The 18,118-nt window shown below is 46.6% G+C and overlaps 1 protein-coding gene across 2 annotated transcripts in view; it reads left to right on the top strand.

Moving 5' to 3' along the window:
- Positions 1 to 16,856, top strand: part of SLC6A5 (solute carrier family 6 member 5) — a 108,759-nt gene extending 91,903 nt beyond the window's left edge. For both annotated transcript variants that reach the window (XM_075325544.1, XM_075325545.1), the window contains 2 exons: positions 8,173 to 8,340; positions 10,713 to 16,856. In XM_075325544.1, the coding sequence (XP_075181659.1) occupies positions 8,173 to 8,340; positions 10,713 to 10,868 (324 nt within the window). In that variant the 3' untranslated portion in view covers positions 10,869 to 16,856. The remainder of the gene's footprint in view (positions 1 to 8,172; positions 8,341 to 10,712) is intronic.
- Positions 16,857 to 18,118: the final 1,262 nt, after the last annotated feature.

Raw genomic sequence — 18,118 nt, 5'->3', positions numbered from 1 at the left:
AGACCTTTCCTCCAATCTTCCTCTCCCGTTGGCCGCGACTTCAGCCACTTCTGGCAGGATGTAGAGGCGGCTTACATGGGCTGGTGGTTTTCAGGGTATACCTGGCCTGGTGGATCCGCGCCTTCAGCCTCTTCTGGCAGGATGCAGAGGCGGCCTCCACAGTTGGTGCTGACCAGGTACCCTCTTTGTGGTGGTGAGCCAAGGCCCCATAAACAGGCGTGCTCTCTGGTCGCAGGTGAGCCAAGGCCCTATATACGGACGGGCCCCTCCTGGTTGCAGACGAGCCAAGCCCCTAAACAGGCTGGCCCTGGTGGTGGTGCCACTGGTGTAACTATTTACACTGCGAGAGTTTGTGGCTATAGCAAGTTCATAGCCTTAAGGTTTATGGTTTTCTCACAATAGTTTTTGTGGGCACATGCTTAAACAATAACGTTGCAAACTTTTCAACTTGTCAAACTGGTCAAACTTTCGGTACTTCTTTCTTTACTTTACTCCTCTTTACCAGGGCTTTGGCCTATTGGGCTACGGCACCTGCTGTTTTCTTGCTCCTTGTCATCCTCTGAGGTAGTTTCATCTGTAGGCTCTTTGTCTTTTCTTTCTTGATCTTCATCTGTTTCCTTTTCTGCATCTGTTTCTTTATCTCTGTCTTGTCTTTCCTCTTTGGGACATGGTGCTACGTCTAAGGCATAGTAGCCCCTTTCTCCTTGATGCAAGGTGAACTGTACTACGTCTCCAATTTTCAAATTTCTGCCTGAATGTCCTCTGGGCAGGTGGGCTTGAACATCTCTCCGATTCACAAATATGCCCTCTTTTATTCCTCTTGCTACAATAAAGCCGTATCCGCTTTTCAAATTGAAGTCCTCTACAACTCCTCTGTAAAGGGGTCCTCTGACCTGGACTCTAGACCTTCTCAGTAATCTTTTCTCCTGCAGGTCTCTGGCTGTGACCTCTCTCTGCTCTGGAGACTGTGGTGTTGGAGGATACTTTGCTCTGCTGCGCCGTGTCTTGCGGGCTGGGTTCATGCCTGCGGGCTCCCAGGTGAGGTCTTTGGGCTGATCTTCGTCTGCAGACGGTGTCAAATCCTCTTCATCCCAGCGGGAATAGGGCAACATCTCCGGTTCTGAGTATAGATCCACTGCTGGTGGCTCCGGAGTCAGCTCCTCAGCTTCCTGGCCTCCTCTCCCCCTTAGTTCTTCGCTGCACTCTGGTTGTGGCAGTGCTGGGGATGGGCTTTCTTCAGCTGGCCTGGGCGGTGGACTCTCCGGCGCGGCTGCAGGGGTTGCCTGAATCTCCTTGGGGGTATGCGGAGGGAGCAGATACCGATCCACCATCTCTTGTGGGAACTGGGCCTCTAGGTCAGCCTTCAGCTTCCAGTATTCGGGGTCCTCTCCTATCAGGGTCTTCCTAGCAGGGACCTCTCTGGACTGGGGAGCGGTGTCTGCTCTGGCCTTGCAGGCCGGGGAAAATAGTGATGCAATCTCTTGGCGGGCCGCGCCCTGTATGGCGGCGGCCTGGTCTTGGCGGGCCGCGCCTGGCATGGCGGCGGCCTGGTCTTGGCGGGCCGCGCCTGGCATGGCGGCGGCCTGGTCTTGGCGGGCCGCGCCCGGCATGGCGGCGGCCTGGTCTTGGCGGGCCGCGCCTGGCATGGCGGCGGCCTGGTCTTGGCGGGCCGCGCCTGGCATGGCGGCGGCCTGGTCTTGGCGGGCCGCGCCTGGCATGGCGGCGGCCTGGTCTTGGCGGGCCGCGCCCGGCATGGCGGCGGCCTGGATCAGTGTCGCTGTTGCAGGGGGCTCTGTGCAGGCTGGGCTGGACGTCGCTGCAGCGATCGGAGCTTGGCGGGCCGCACCCGGCGGGGCTGCGGCCTGGTTCAGCATCTCACTTGCGGCGCGGACGAGTGTCGCTGCTGCGGTGGGGTCTTGGCGGACTGGGCTCAGCAGGGTGGCAGCCTGGGTCAGTGTCACACCTGCGGCACGGATCAGTATCGCAGTGGTAGTCGGACCTTTGCGGGCCAGGCGGGGCATGGCTGCGGCGGCCTGGATTTGGCGGGCCGCATCTAGCGTGGCTGCGGCCTGGTTCGGTGGCGCCGCGCCGGGCGCCTCTTCCGGGACCGCGGGCGTGGCAGCAGGGGTCAGGGCACTTGTGCTGGCCGGGGCATCACTCGACTCACCCATCTGTGGCAGCATCGGGGTCTGCGTCGTCGCCGCTCGGTCTGACATGCGTCGCGCGGCTCCCTCCTCGTAGGTCCGCACCGCCGCAGCCATCTCCAGGAGCTCCGTGCGTTCTTCCCTAAGCTGTCGCACAATCCCGGCCTCCAGCCGGTCGCAGAAGATGGCAAGCTCCCGGCACCACCAGGCAGCAGTGCCTGGTTCTGGGTATCCGCGTCTGGACTCCATTTTCTCTAACAAGCTGCTGGCTTCTCTTCTGCTCCGCCGTCTCTGGACGCTTCCGCTTTCTTCATCAGCGAGGTCAGGACTCTGCAGGGGATCTCTGGGTAGCCACACCTCTTCGTGGGCGGTAACTTCTTCCAGCGCGGGCTGCTGTTGTTTTTCAGCGCGCTTTTCATGGTGGCAATATGGCGGCGCTTCCAATTTTTCAAGCGGACCGCCCAGGCACATGGTCACCTGTCTGAACAGGTCTAGTCCTTATCCTGTTCGTGACGCCAGATGTGAAGCCCCACAGGTGGTGCGTCGGTGTCGGTGCGTTACCTTCAGGGACTCCACGTTGCTGGATCTCCGTCACTGGTAGGAAATCTTCTGTTTTGATCGTGACGCCACTCTCAGTATCGCGGTCAGTGGGGACCGCCACTGCAGGTTAGGGGACGCCTGGGGCTGATGGTGTGTGCAGTTAGTTGGAATAGCCTCCTGAGAGTGAGGCAAGCCCCAGGGCCCGGTGTAGGTTTGTAGTACCACAAGGCGCAGAATAACTCCACACAGGCAGAATTGTCTTTCAAGGGCTTTACTCACATTTGATGGCAGGGTGAGTAGCCCGGGCGTAGCTGAGATGAACCAGATGGGAACCAGGTATCCTTCAGGCTGACTTTATGAGGGTGACTACTGACTCGCCTTCCTTAGCCCTTGGTGGTTTGGGGTGACCCCGACTTTGAGTCCCTATGGGGGTCGCCCAGGGAAGATGCTGCAGCCTCTCTCCCCCTTTTGTTTGCCGTTTGCTTGTTCCCCGGACCAGGCCACTCCAGCTTCTTGCCTCCTGTGACCTATGGGCCCTCACTGTGGTTACGTGGCTGCGGCTTTTGTGGTGTTGTGGTGTGGGCTTTGAGAGCCCCACACCGGCAGGTTTAGCAGAAGAAAGCTGGATCTATCTTCGCTTCGGGATCTGCCGCCCGGTTGGACCTGGTGCTCTCTAGCAGTCTCCTTACTTCCCACTCCGTTGCACTCCCTAGCTGAAGCTGGCTTTCAGGTAGCACTCCTAGTTGACCGTTCTCCCCCGTCTGTAGCCACTGCGCGGACGCTGTCAGATTGCACAGCTCCAGGGATCTGCTCCTCACTTGAGCTCCCTGGACTCTACACTGAACTGGCTCACTGCTCCTCCTCTCCTATTCTTGCCTACGCCACCTAGCAACCAGACTCTCCACCACACCCCTTGAGAGGAGATGGAGGCTCTACCCCCTCCACTATTCCAGTGAAGGTGAAGGCTTGCCCCCTCCTGGGATCCCCAGGGGTCCTCTCATGGGTACATGTGTGAGACCTGATCACTATGCGCCTGTGTTCCACACCCCTGTCAGCCTTCTGGATTACCTGTGTTGTACTGTCCCCAGCATGGGTGCAGTACTCAGTGGTGCCTGACCAGGTCAGGGGCGCCACACTATGTTCACTTTGTAGTTGAATTCTTCAATACAATGGTGCAGGAGTCAGCGCGTGCACATACCGCGATCTTCGATGCCATTTTATTGAAGACACTATCCCTGTGAATATCACCAGTCACCAGTTTGTTTCAAATGATATTCACAGAGACAGTCTCTTCAAATGGCGCCAGAGATCGTGGTATGCAAACGCGCTTACTCCAGCGCCATTTTATTGACAAATTCAACTACAACATGAACTTAGCACTGCACACACACGTCGGCCATTGTGGCTTTTAACAGACAGACGCGTTCAGCATTATATTATTGTAGATTATTGGTTACACTTGATAAGGGTCTAGTTGTCCACAGCAACCAATCAGAGGTCTGCTTTCACTTTACCTCAGCTGCTTCAAGGCTGAAAGCTGCACTCTAGTTGCTATAGGCAACCAGAACGATCTGACTGGGAGAGGCAATTCACATAGACGAGGCCCGAGCTACTTCTACAGTGGCTCACATTTATTTATTTTCTAAATAGGCCCTTTTGCCAAATGGTTCAATCACGGCTTCAGACAAAGGGCATCGAGCATTATATAGGCAATGAGCCCACTATATACTATATGGCTCCCACACTGCCCCCTACACACAGAATGAGCCCTCACACATCGTTTTGTATATTATGAGCCCACACACAGCCCCCCTATATACAGTATGAGTTGTCGCATAGCTCCCTATATACAGTATGATCCCCTAGCCCCAGATACATCCTATATACAGTATGAGCCTCACATAACCTCTGATATACATTATGAGCCCTCACATAGCCTCCTATATACATTATGAGCCCCCACATAGTGCCTCCTATATACATTGTGAGCCCCCACATAGCCCCTATATACTTTATAAGCCCCCAGATAGCCTCCTATCATATATACAGTATGAGCTTCCATATAGCCACTATATGCTTTATGAACCCATAACACATAACCTCCTATATACAGTTGGAGCCACCAATATAGCCTTCTATATACATTGTGAGACCCCCACATAGCCCCCTATATACATTGTGAGCTCCCAATAGCCCCTATATACTTTATGAGCCCCCACGTAGCCCCTATATACTTTATGAACCCCTACATAGCCCCCTATATACTTTATGAACCCCCACATAGCCTGCTATATAGTTTATGAACCCTCACCCAGCCTCTTATATACAGTATAAGCTCCAATATAGTCCCCTCTATACGTTATGATCCCCCACACTGCACCTAAAAGCAGCACAAGCCCCCCACATAGCCTCTTATATACCTTATGAGCCACCACCACAAAGCGACCTATATACTTTGTGAACTACCAAATAAAGCACCCTATTTACATTGTGAGCCCCCACAAAGCACCCTATATATTTTGTGAGCCCCCACAAAGCACCCCATCTACTTTGTTAGCCCCCACAAAGCACCCCATCTACTTTGTGAGCCCCCACAAAGCACCCCATCTACTTTGTGAGCCCCCACAAAGCACCCCATCTACTTTGTTAGCCCCCACAAAGCACCCCATCTACTTTGTGAGCCCCCACAAAGCACCCCATCTACTTTGTGAGCCCCCACAAAGCACCCTATCTACTTTGTGAGCCCCCACAAAGCACCCTATCTACTTTGTGAGCCCCCACAAAGCACCCTATCTACTTTGTGAGCCCCCACAAAGCACCCTATCTACTTTGTGAGCCCCCACAAAGCACCCTATCTACTTTGTGAGCCCCCACAAAGCACCCTATCTACTTTGTGAGCCCCCACAAAGCACCCTATCTACTTTGTGAGCCCCCACAAAGCACCCTATACACTTTGTGAGCCCCACAAAGCACCCTATATACTTTGTGAGCCCCCACAAAGCACCCTATATACTTTGTGAATACCTACAAAGCACCCTATATACTTTGTGAGCGCCCCCATATAGCAAGAATCAGGAGCAGCAGGATGGATTTGTAACATTTTTGTAGATCACTCCGCTAGATGAAGGACTTATAGACTCAGCAGCAGCAAAACGTTAAAATATGAAGGCTATACAGTTGTTTAACTTTGCATTTAGGAAGGAACTGAACAATAAGTAAAAAAAGAAATCTGTATACGAAGGTGTAAAATGCTAGTAATAAGCAGCGTATTCAATTTACTGCATATGTTGTGTTTCTAGTACCACTAAGTGCTCATTTGAATACTTTTGCCCATGGAACCAGTATGACCAGTATGACGAGTACGAGTCCCTACAAAGCTGCAAAGACAAGAAATATCTTCCAAGTGTTCCTTTTAGAACAGATGTTTGATGTGGGTGCAGTTCCCACTTTAAGACACTGGGTGGCAGCATAGAGCAAGCAAAGAGAAATATCTGTATATGTTACAGTGCAGGGAGGGGTCCTATATATACTATATCCTGAGAGTGCCGCCATTCTGTGCATGTACAATGTGTGCTCCTCGTCTGCTTCATTAATACAGAATTTCTACTCCAATCCTGATCACAGCCAATAAAGATAAATAAAAAGATGAAATAAAAAGAAAGGCAGGGATGTGGTGCGATTAGTGATGAAAGGACGTATATACATTAGCTTTATATCACACGACAAATAGAATTATTATGTATCTATACATCGCTTACATTTAATTCTGCACCTATACATTTATCTGCCAGAAATTAATTTCATCTTATGTAAAAGAAGTTCTCTATTTACTTTCCCTTAAATATTAAATTGATTGTAAAGATCTGAAGTTTCAAGCCTGCTGTGTCCCTATGACAAAACTTCCTGGTCCTGTACTTTGGTATCTCAGCATTATCATAGGATGCCAGACCTCATAGCTGAAAGCTGGGCTTGATAGTTTACTATGCATAATGTTATGGTAACAATGAGATCCAGGTGTGCAGAGTCAGTAAGTGTTGTCATGGGGACACATAGAAATGAAGTGTTATTATGACAACATGGGCAAGAAGTGTTGTTCAGGGTGACACAGGGACAAGCTGTGTTTTCATGTGGACACAGAGGTAGGAAGTGTTGTCATGGGGACATATGGGAAGGAAGTGTTATTATGGGGACATGGGCAAGAAGTGTAGTTTAGGGTGATACTGGGGCAAGAAGTGTTTTCATGGGGACACAGAGGCAGCAAGTGTTGTAATTGGGACACATAGGAAGTGTTGTCATGGGGACACATGGAGAGGAAGTGTTGTCATGGGGACACAGGCATGTGTCATGGGGACACATGGGAAGTAAGTGTTTTCATGGGGACACATGGGAAGGAAGTATTGTTATGGGGACATGGGCAAGAAGTGTTGTTTAGGGTGATACCAGGGCAAGAAGTGTTTTCATAGGGACGCAGAGGAAACAATTGTTGTCATGGGGTCACATAGGAAGTGTTGTTATAGGGACACATGCGAAGGAAGTATTTTCATGCTGACACAGAGGTATGTGTCATGGGGACACATGGGAAGGAAGTGTTGTTCAGGGTGACAGAGGGGCTGGAAGGGTTGTCATGGGGCTAAAAGAAAGCTTTGCACTATAATCAGTTTTATGATAGGAAGAGAAATGTCTTCCAGCAGCACAGAGTATTTCAGGATGGAAGAATAATACAGTAGTAGGAGCAGTATGCTGTCAGGGACACAGTATTTCAGGAGAGAAGTGGACTGATCTTGTGGGAGGTCATAGACCTACACAGTGGAAGGTGTAGGGCCTCCTGAGGAGCACAGAGTATTTCAGGAGAGGATTGTGCGGAGCTTGTGGATACAGAAACCTTTCCACTCGTGATAACTGCATATGAGGGGGCAAATCCATATGGTGAAGTATTTGCAGGTCAGAAGTAATATCAGCAGGTGCTCCCAGCAGCACAGAGTATTTCAGGAGAGGCTTGTGCGGATCTTGTGGATACATGAACCTTTCCATTCATGATAATGGCTGCATGTAAAGGGTAAAGCCATATGGTTAAGTATTTGCAGGTCAGAAGTTATATTAGCAGGTGCTCTCAGCAGCACAGAGTATTTCAGGAGAGGACTGTGTGGATCTTGTGGATACAAGAACCTTTCCACTCATGATCATGGCTGCATGTGAGAGGGGCAGAGTCATACGGTGAAGTATTTGCAGGTCAGAAGTAATATTAGCAGGTGCTCCCTGCAGCACAGAGTATTTCAGGGGATGCACGTGCTGATCCTACAATTCAGACAGAACAGCGCCCCTAGTGGCCATAATGTGAACTGACATTTTAGCGTTGTAAGATATACTGAGCCATAACAAGAAGACGCCGGGATGACTCTGCCTCCGGTGAGACTGTATTATTTGCCCCTCGCAGGATTGTGTCGTTACAATGTGTCGCCGTCTGATCATTTTCCTGTTTCTCTTCCAGTTCATTCTGTGCTTCAGCTTCTACCAGTGGGAGCCCATGACTTATGGCAGCTATCACTACCCGACGTGGTCCATGGTGCTGGCGTGGCTGATGCTTTTCTGCTCCGTCATCTGGATTCCAATCATGTTTGTCATCAAAATGCATCTGGCGCCGGGCAGCTTTATTGAGGTAGCGGCTCCGAGCGGCTCAATCATTAGCCGCGCTCTGGTTTTGCATACTAAAGACTGATTATTTCTGCCCATTGTAAGACAAAAAAAAAAATAAGATTGTGTCTTCCAATAGGCAGAGAACAGCTGGATTATAAAAAGATTACAGCGCACTCTGTCATGGACCTGCACCTCGCCAAGAGCCCCGTCCCCAGCCTAATCCATAGCATTTATGACTTCTCACTTGGGAGGTCGAGGAGTCAAAATGGCAATTTAGCGGAGATTAAAAATAACGACATTAGAAGCTCAATTTATTTTAATAGTGAATAAACCAATAATTGTTGTGTTTATGGCGCCCGCAGCGCCCCTGGCCCTGATTTATCCGCATCAGACATGGAGGCCATTCTTCTCCTGCGTGCACCTCGGTGGAGAACGATCATTCGCAGATAATTAGAATCTCATTTCTAACGCAGGTTTCTTATTTAGCTGGGTTTTGTATACTTCGGGGGATTATCACAAACACAAATTCAATTAGTTTGAGGCTCCCAATGTCTTTGGCTTCTGGATCCCGTAATTGAGGAAAAAGTAGATGTGAAGCTTTGGTTAAGAATCAGAAGATGCATGTCATAGATTTCACTTAGGTCCCTCCGGGAGAGACGTCTTCTGCTGGTCGTATGTGGCTCAGTGAGGAACCATTGACTTAAAGGGGTTGTCCAATACTTTGACATTGATGGTCTAGCCTTAAGGGGGCTTTACACGCTACGATATTGTTAATATTTTATCGTCGGGGTCACGTTGTTAGTGACGCACATCCGTCGGCATTAACGTTATCGCAGCGTGTGACACTTATGTGCGACCTAAAACGATCGCAAAAGTGGAAAAAATTGTTGCCGTGGAGAGGTCGTTCTAAAACCAAAAATCGGTCACCTCTCATTAGTGATGTTGTTCCTTGTTCCTGCGGCAACACACGTCGCTGTGTGTGACACCGCAGGAGCGTGGAACATCTCCTTACCTGTCTCCACCGCCAATGCGGAAGGAAGGAGGTGGGCGGGATGTTACGTCCCGCTTATCTCCGCCCCTCCGCTTCTATTGGCCGGCCGCTTAGTGACGTAGCGGTGACGCCGAACGCCACTCCCCCTTCAGGCAGGGATTGTTCGGCATTCACAGCGACACCGCCGACCAGGTAAGTGCATGTGACGGTGCCGTAGCGATAATGTTCGCTACGGCAGCGATCACACGATATCGCATGCACGACGCGGGCGGGTGCTTTCACGCTCTATCGCTAGCAATTGCTAGCAATATCGTAGCGTGTAAAGCCCCCTTTAGGAGAGGTCATCAATGTCTGATCGGCCACAGTCTGGCAAGCCACACTCCCGCCGATCAGCTGATCTCGGTCTCGGTGGCAGCAGCAGGCGGCTAGAAATGCGCAGATCTGGCGCTGCTCCGTCTTCTGATAGCGGCTGGGTACTGCGCATCTGCCTCCTATTCTAATCAATAGGAGGCAGATGTGCCGTACCCGGCTGCGGCAGCTATCTGAAGACGGAGCAGCTCCGGATCTGAGCACTTTTAGTCGCCACTGGGACCGAGAACAGCTGATCGGCGGGGGGGTGTCATGTCGGACTCCGGCGATCATACATTGATGACTTATCCTAAGGATAGGCCATCAATGTCAAACTAGTGAGCAACCCCTTTAATCAATGAGCCGCTGTATCGTAGCATTATGGTTACCCAATGAGTCCTGCAAATGTACCATTAATCCAATGGGCTTCCAAGAAAGTCAATAGATGCCCATTGAAACCAATACATGTCAAATGAAGCCAATGAACGCATTCTGGTGCCAACCAAAAGGGGGACATTTGGTGGTGACAGAAGCAAATGACGGTGCAGGGACATGGTGACTAATTTAGTCCTTGTACCCAAAGACCTTATATTCCTACCTACTATTCAGTCTTCCCACTGATTACTGCCAGAAATCATTTAGTCTCCATTGACTAAACACTTTCTGTTGAGTCTTGGATTGGCTTTGAATGGAACGACAAGTTATTACAAAAGCAAAATACGCCATAGTCACACAGGGGATGGAGATCACTCAAGGTTCTTCTTCCAGGCTAACCCTATATGCTTGATTACAAGTATATCAGATAATGTAAATGAGAGGGTCACTAGATACATTTGTATCAATATATTCACTGCACAATGGCTCTCAGATCTTATGGTCTCACCAACAATACCTACTTGAGAATCTGGACAAGATTTTCTTAGATGGATTTCCAGTTCTCTTAGCTCCTCTTCTATGAGAGGTTCACCACTATAGAAAAGCCTTAGAGAGTGATGTTTCCTAAATGTATCAACATTTTACTCCTTACTAACCTGCCTTGTGTTTTCTCCTTGCAGAGGCTGAAGCTGGTTTGCTCTCCGCAACCAGATTGGGGTCCGTTCCTGTCCAAACACCGTGGAGAACGTTATAAGAACATGATTGACCCATTGGGCACCTCTTCACTTGGCTTGAAGCTTCCTCCAAAGGATATGGAGCTGGGAACACAATGCTAGTATATATGGTGTCTGTACCTCTGTCGTACAGGCTCCCCACATTCCTCATAACATCCGTTGTCTTCTTCTCCCGTAGCCGACAGTGCAGGTGGCTTCTTAGATAAACAGTAGGATCCCTTGTTGCATGCTGTAGCCAACACCTAAACTGACCGCCTTGCACATTCGTTGCTTCTCTATAGTGTCCACAACCTTTTGTTTGACTGCCAAATATCAGCAGTGCCTCTGACGATGATTGTCCAGCTGCAGTAAGTGATATTATTTTATAGTAGAAAATAGAGTAGTTGTTCCTGCCATGATATAAGAGTATTGTGTAGAGTGTGAGCCATTTCATTGTAAAGCAGAGAACTTCCATTATTTAGTCTATCGTCAATGGGTAACACACAACAATGCATCTTTCCTATTTGTCCTGAGTGGTTCTGGTCTTGCTTTATCTTCAGATCTCTCGAGATCCAAGTCATATGTTACAGTAGTAAACTGGACTGGTTTAAATATCCACTACTCATCATGGTGGCTTCATTAGATCAACGGATGAAGCCATATTCGGGTCAATAGATGAACCCATTGGGATTGTTGGTGATAAGTGTATGAATGATGTTTTAATGCTCATCTGAGTGGCTTCCTCAAGTCGACAGAAGGAACGTTCTTCAAGTAGATATTGCCTTGTATATTTTCCATCAGGTGAATAGTGATGGTTATACCAGGCTTAGAGCCTAAAAAAATATCTAAGGAAGCCAATAGCTTGAGAAAGGAAACATCTAAACCCTAAACAAGTTGATGTTGGTTTTCTTCTACTTGTCACCTTAAAATATTAGAAAAAAAACCTTTATGGACAGGTCCAAAAACTTCTCATGGCACAAAGGTGAAAGTGACTTTCTCCAACTGTCCATTATGCAAAAGCTGAATTTGGTCTGCAGTGGTGCAAAGCCAATAGTGAGGCTTAATAGTCCTAGCACGGAGCGCACACATGCTTATACACTGGATTCTTATCCCCGAGCTTCGGGAAATCACTGGAAAGTGTATTCTGCATTTTATCAGTTGTCCTTGCTGGGGCTATTTAGGCTCAATATTAACTCCTCTATGACCTGTTTCGGTCATTGTTTACGACCTCTTAAGGTTGTTTCTTTTGACCTTTTAGGGTTGTTCTTTTTGATGTCTTTGGGTCATTCTTTACAACCTTTTCGGGTTGTTCTTTATGACCTCTTTGGGTCATTCTTTATAACCTTTTCAGGTTGTACTTTATGACCTCTTTGGGTCATTCTTTACAACCTTTTCGGGTTGTTCTTTATGACCTCTTTGGGTCATTCTTTACCACCTCTTAGGGTTGTTCTTTATGACCTACTAGGGTTGTTCTTTTTGACATTTTTAGGTCATTCTTTACAACCTTTTTGGGTCGTTCTTTATGACTTCTTTGGGTTGTTCTTTACAACCTTTTCGGGTCATTCTTTACGACCTCTTAGGGTTGTTTATTTTGACCTCTTTGGGTTGTTCTTTTTGACATCTTTAGGTCATTCTTTACAACCTTTTTGGGTCGTTCTTTATGACTTCTTTGGGTTGTTCTTTACAACCTTTTCGGGTCATTCTTTACGACCTCTTAGGGTTGTTTATTTTGACCTCTTAGGGTTGTTCTTTATGACCTACTAGGGTTGTTCTTTTTGACATCTTTAGGTCATTATTTACAACCTTTTAGAGTCGCTCTTTATGACTTCTTTGGGTTGTTCTTTATAACCTTTTCGGGTCATTCTTTACAACCTTTTTGGGTCATTCTTTACGACCTCTTAGGGTTGTTCTTTTTGATGTCTTTGGGTCATTCTTTACAACCTTTTCGGATTGTTCTTTAAGACCTCTTAGGGACATTCTTTACGACCTCTTAGGGTCACTCTTTGCGACCCCTTAGGGTCATCCTTCTGACCAATATAAGAAATGACTTTGCCCATGATTGAGTCTTCCAACTATAGATTTACATATCATTTACCATGGGCTACTGTACTGATTATTGGTCAGTGGACTGATCCTTTAATGCCTAAATAACTCAAAGATACATCTTAGAAATCCCTATAATTTATTTTATACCTTTCAATCCTCTTTCCTACTTGCTGTATTATGCAACTATTATTATTTGTCTTTCTTCCTGTCTTTCCTCTTTGCAGGGTCTTTCCTGTTTACTATGCAAAGTAAAATTGCCCTTTCACCTTTAACAAGCCATCAGATAATGGCATTGATTGACGTTCAGTTGATTTATCAAATGACAGAACTATTGGTTAATAATGAGTCTAATTTTCCTAGGAGGGCATGTTGTGGTAATAGAGGGGATCCCATTATTGGTAACCCACTATATTGAATACTGTCACTTCCATCTAAAAGGGCTCTTTGTTCTGAAGCACTGTCAATGTTTATTGAAATTTGTGGATGCCCATTGAATCCATTAGCTGTGCAATCAAAACAGTAGTTGTCCAGTAAACCCAATGGAACCAATAGACATTCAATAAAACCATTGAATGCCAACTGAATCCCATGGATCTCCCATAAAACCAATATTTGTCTATGAAAGCCAATGGACACCCAAATCCAATAAAACCAATGGATTTCACTCAAATCTATAGATGTCTAAAAAAATTAATAGACAACCATGAAACCAATTTATGTCCATTGAAACCATGTAATATCTGAAGACATCAATGATGCACACTGAACTGAAACTAATGGATAGCCTCTTAAACATTCAGACTTTCCATAGACCAAAAAGATGCTCAATAAAACCAATGTGGGACCATTGAAACTAGTGGACACCTCTTGAACCCAATGTGTCAAATGATACTATTGGATGCCTATTGAAATCAAAAGACACCCAATAAAACCAATTGATGCCCAATGAAACCAATGGGTGTTCATTGTAACTAACAGATTGCTATTAAAACCAATGGACACCACTTTAAAACCAATGGACACCCATTAAAACCAATGAATGCCCAATAAAACCAATGGATGCCCAATAAAACCAATGGACACCCATTAAAACCAATGGATGCCCATTAAAACCAATCGACGCCCATTAAAACCAATGGACGTGCATTAAAACCAATGTATGCCCAATGAAACCAATAGACGCCCATTAAAACCAATGGATGCCCAATAAAACCAATTGACTCCCATTAAAATAATGGGCAACCGATAAAACCAATGAACACCGATTAAAACCAATGGACGCCCAATTAAACTAATGGACGCCCAATTAAACTAATGGACGCCCAATAAAACCAATGGACGCCCATTAAAACCAATGGACGCCCATTAAAACCAATGGACGCCCAATAAAACCAATACACGCCCAATTAAACTAATGGACGCCCAATTAAACCAATGGATGCCCAATTAAACCAATGGACGCCCATTAAAACCATTGGATGCCCAATAAAATCAATACACACCCAATTAAACCAATGGATACCCAATTAAACCAATGGATGCCCAATTAAACCAATGGATGCCCATTAAAACCAATGGACGCCCATTAAAACCAATGGACGCCCAATATAACCAATGGACACCCATTAAAACCATTGGATGTCCAGTGATTACCCTACAAAATGTATAAATCTTAAGTTTACCTGCAGCAGCACTGATGGTTTGCAATGGACAACCAATCGCATTTCTCTTGATTTGCCAAGTGCTAATCCTATGTCTTCCATAAGACAGTTCAGAATATTCTGAGCCAGTTGGCACATTCGTGCATTCATCACTTTACTCTTTTCATCCATTTCTTGACCCCCTTTTCCTAGAAGCCATTATATAGTTTGTGCCTAATTTTCTATAGTCGCTCCGATATGTGCACCCAGTAGTAGATCCCGTTCTTTGATGTGGTGTTTAGTATTGACCTCCCCTCCCCCGATCCCCTTCTGTCGTCTTTATATAATAGTATATTCTACGTGTTATTCCGTGAAGAAAACAATAGCAGCCAGCTCTGTCTATATATTATATATATAGTTATATTAATGTTTATGGACATCTTTCTCCTGTACCAAGCCATATGTGTGTGTAAATAGCGTCTTGACCGATACAGATGACTGATGGAACGAGGTTCAAGTGGCTCTACTGGGATTCGCTTGATTTCTAGGGGGCAGATAAATGGGATGAGGGTGTTTGGATGAGCAAAGTCAGTGGAATTCGATTGCATGAAATGGCCACAAATAGTGTTCAACTAGCCGAATGTCTGTAGACTCCATCGTTACAAATCCAAGCAAGGAGCAAGTATTTACGAAAGGAAAGGGGGCGCCCATTTGGGGATCACTTACACAAAGTTACATTTTTTCAGAGTATCCTATTCTCATGTAATGTCCCCCCAAATCTATTATACAGATTGACTAACCCCCAACTTTCTGATCTTATGTAATGTCCCCTCAAATCTATTATACAGTTGACTGACCCCCAACTTTCTGATCTTCTCATGCAATGTCCCCTCAAATCTATTATACAGATTGACTTTCCCCCAACTTTCAGATCTTCTCATGTAATGTCCCCCCAAATCTATGCGACAGATTGACTGACCCCCAACTTTCTGATCTTCTCATGTAATGTCCCCCCAAATTTATGATAGATTGTCTGACCCCCAACTTTCTAACCTTCTTATGTATTGTCTCCACAAATCTATGATACAGATTGACTGACCCTCAGCTTTCTAATCTTCATATGTATTGTGCCCCCAAATCTATGATACAGATTCACTTACCCCCAACTTTATAATCTTGTTATGTAATGTCCCCCAAATCTATGATACAGATTCACTTACTCCCAACTTTCTGATCTTCTTCCATGTAAAATGGTGACTTTTTTTGCGAGGTCCTACCTAACCATAATCTTTTGATGTAGATTGACTACTCCTCTTGTCAGTGACCCCAGACATATTGAGATGATATATATATATATATATATGTATATATATATATATATATATATATATATATATATATATATATATATATATATATATATATATATACACTGACCCCTTCTTTTTGAGGTAACTGTACTGCTTGATTTGACCCTATAAGAAGCTCCCAGCAAAAAAATATTAAAGGGGTTGTCCGTGACTTTACCATGTCTGATTGGCGAGGGTGCAACACCTGACACATCCGCTGGTAAGCTGTTCCCGATGCTGCCACCGGCTAGAACTGATCAGTTGTGGAGCTGCACAGCACTGTCAAATGCAAGGAGGCCGGGTACTGCATACCCACATCTTTGTCGAATCAATAGCGGGTGGATGTGAAAAACCTGGCCGCAGCTACTATTCCATTGACGGAGCTGTGCCGTGCAGCACAACTGGGTAGTTTTGGAGGCACCGGGAACAGCTAATTGGCGGGGGTGCCGGGTGTTGCACCCTCTCCAATCAGACATTGGTGACCTATCCTAAGGATAGGTCATCAATGTTAAAGTCCCCGACACACCCCTGTAAATATGTCTCTAATGTAGTGTAAGTGCATTGAAATACTTACCGATTGCGGTCTTCTCCAGTTTCCAGCACGGCTCCACTCCTCTGCCGGCACACAGAGGGATCCGAGCCTATAAGTCTCGGAACAGAGCTCCATAGACTTCCATTGTGAAATCGACTTCTGGTACACCCATAAACCCAGTGTGATCTGGATTATTTCAGGTCACATGGTCCAGAAGTGCAGTGGAGCAGCGCTGGAAACTGGGAGAGACAACATGCATTTCCAGTCTAAGTGCATGTTGTCACTAACATTGTGAATTGATGCCCAGCTTCCCTATTAATGCATGACTATGAAATGAGCCCCTCACCCAAGATACCGACTCTTCTAATCGATCCCGACATATTAACTTCTCAATTGCCGACTTCCTATAGACAAAGATACAATGTATATACTCTCACCCCATTGTTGGTGGTATTAGTTGTAGAACTCCGGACCCTCCATTTACCCCTAATGATATATGGAACGTGACCCCTATAAATTAAAGGGAACCTGTCATCAGAAATTTAGCTATAAAGCTAAAAGTTCCCCCCTCTGCAAATCCTTGGCTGCATTCTAGGAAGCTTCCTATAGTTTTTGTGGCCCCTTTTATTCCAAAATAAATACTTTACAAACTTGTACCTTTTCGTATGCAAATTTCTTAAATCTTCCATGGGGGCGGGCTGCCTAATGTACGTTGCTGTCCTCCTGCCGATCTACGCCGCCCCCGAACGCTGAATTTGAAACCTCAGGACGCCGCCCCTGGGCGCTCGTGGTCCCGCGCATGCGCTGTGCTACTGTAGCGGTGCCGTGCACTGTGTGCACGTGTGACCACTAGTGACACTTTGCGCGGGCACGAGGTTATGGGTGGCGCTGTGAGTGTCATCAGCAAGTGCCGCCCATAACCTTGTGACCGCACTTTCCCCTCTTCCTCCAGCGTTCTGCGCAAGCGCTCGCTGGCCAGATGACCGGACGTCACCTCCTTCCCATCCTGCTCAGCAGCAGGAAATAGATGGGAGGAGCGGACGGAGCAGTCGGTGCCCGCGCAAAAGCGTCACCAGCGGTCACACGTGCACGCAGTGCACGGCACCGCTACAGTAGCACAGCGCATGCGCGGGACCACGGGCGCCCAGGGGCGGCGTCCTGAGGTTTCAAATTCAGCGTTCGGGGGCGGCGTAGTTCGGCAGGAGGACAGCAACGTACATCAGGCAGCCCGCCCCCATGGAAGATTTAAAAAATTTGCATACGAAAAGGTACAAGTTTGTAAAGTATTTATTTTGGAATAAAAGGGGCCACAAAAACTATAGGAAGCTTCCTAGAATGCAGCCCAGGAGCTGCAGAGGGGGGAACTTTTAGCTTTATAGCTAAATTTCTGATGACAGGTTCACTTTAACGTTTGACAGGTTCACTTTAACCCCCCTGACCTAATATACAGCTAGACCCCTAATCACTGATATATGTGACTGATCTGTATCCAGACCAATAATAACTGATAATTAGACCCCAAATTATTGATATATACCTAATGATTAATAAATGGTGACTCCTGACCTAGAATTCTATAATCACCCCCTAATCAATGAGATATGAGAAGTGACCCCCAACTCAACAATATATATTAATAATTCGGGAGCAAGTTATTTTGTATTGTCTCATATTGTCTGTACGTCACCTCTGCATTGTAAAGTGCTGCAGAATATGTTGGCGCTATAGAAATAAAACTTATTATTATTATATAATTAGACCCCAAATAATTGATGTATAGGAAGGGAGCCCCAAATCATTAATAAA

Source organism: Anomaloglossus baeobatrachus, chromosome 10 (genome assembly GCF_048569485.1).
Source record: "Anomaloglossus baeobatrachus isolate aAnoBae1 chromosome 10, aAnoBae1.hap1, whole genome shotgun sequence".
Lineage (NCBI taxonomy): Eukaryota > Metazoa > Chordata > Amphibia > Anura > Aromobatidae > Anomaloglossus > Anomaloglossus baeobatrachus.
This window is presented reverse-complemented; position numbering and strand designations above follow the sequence as displayed.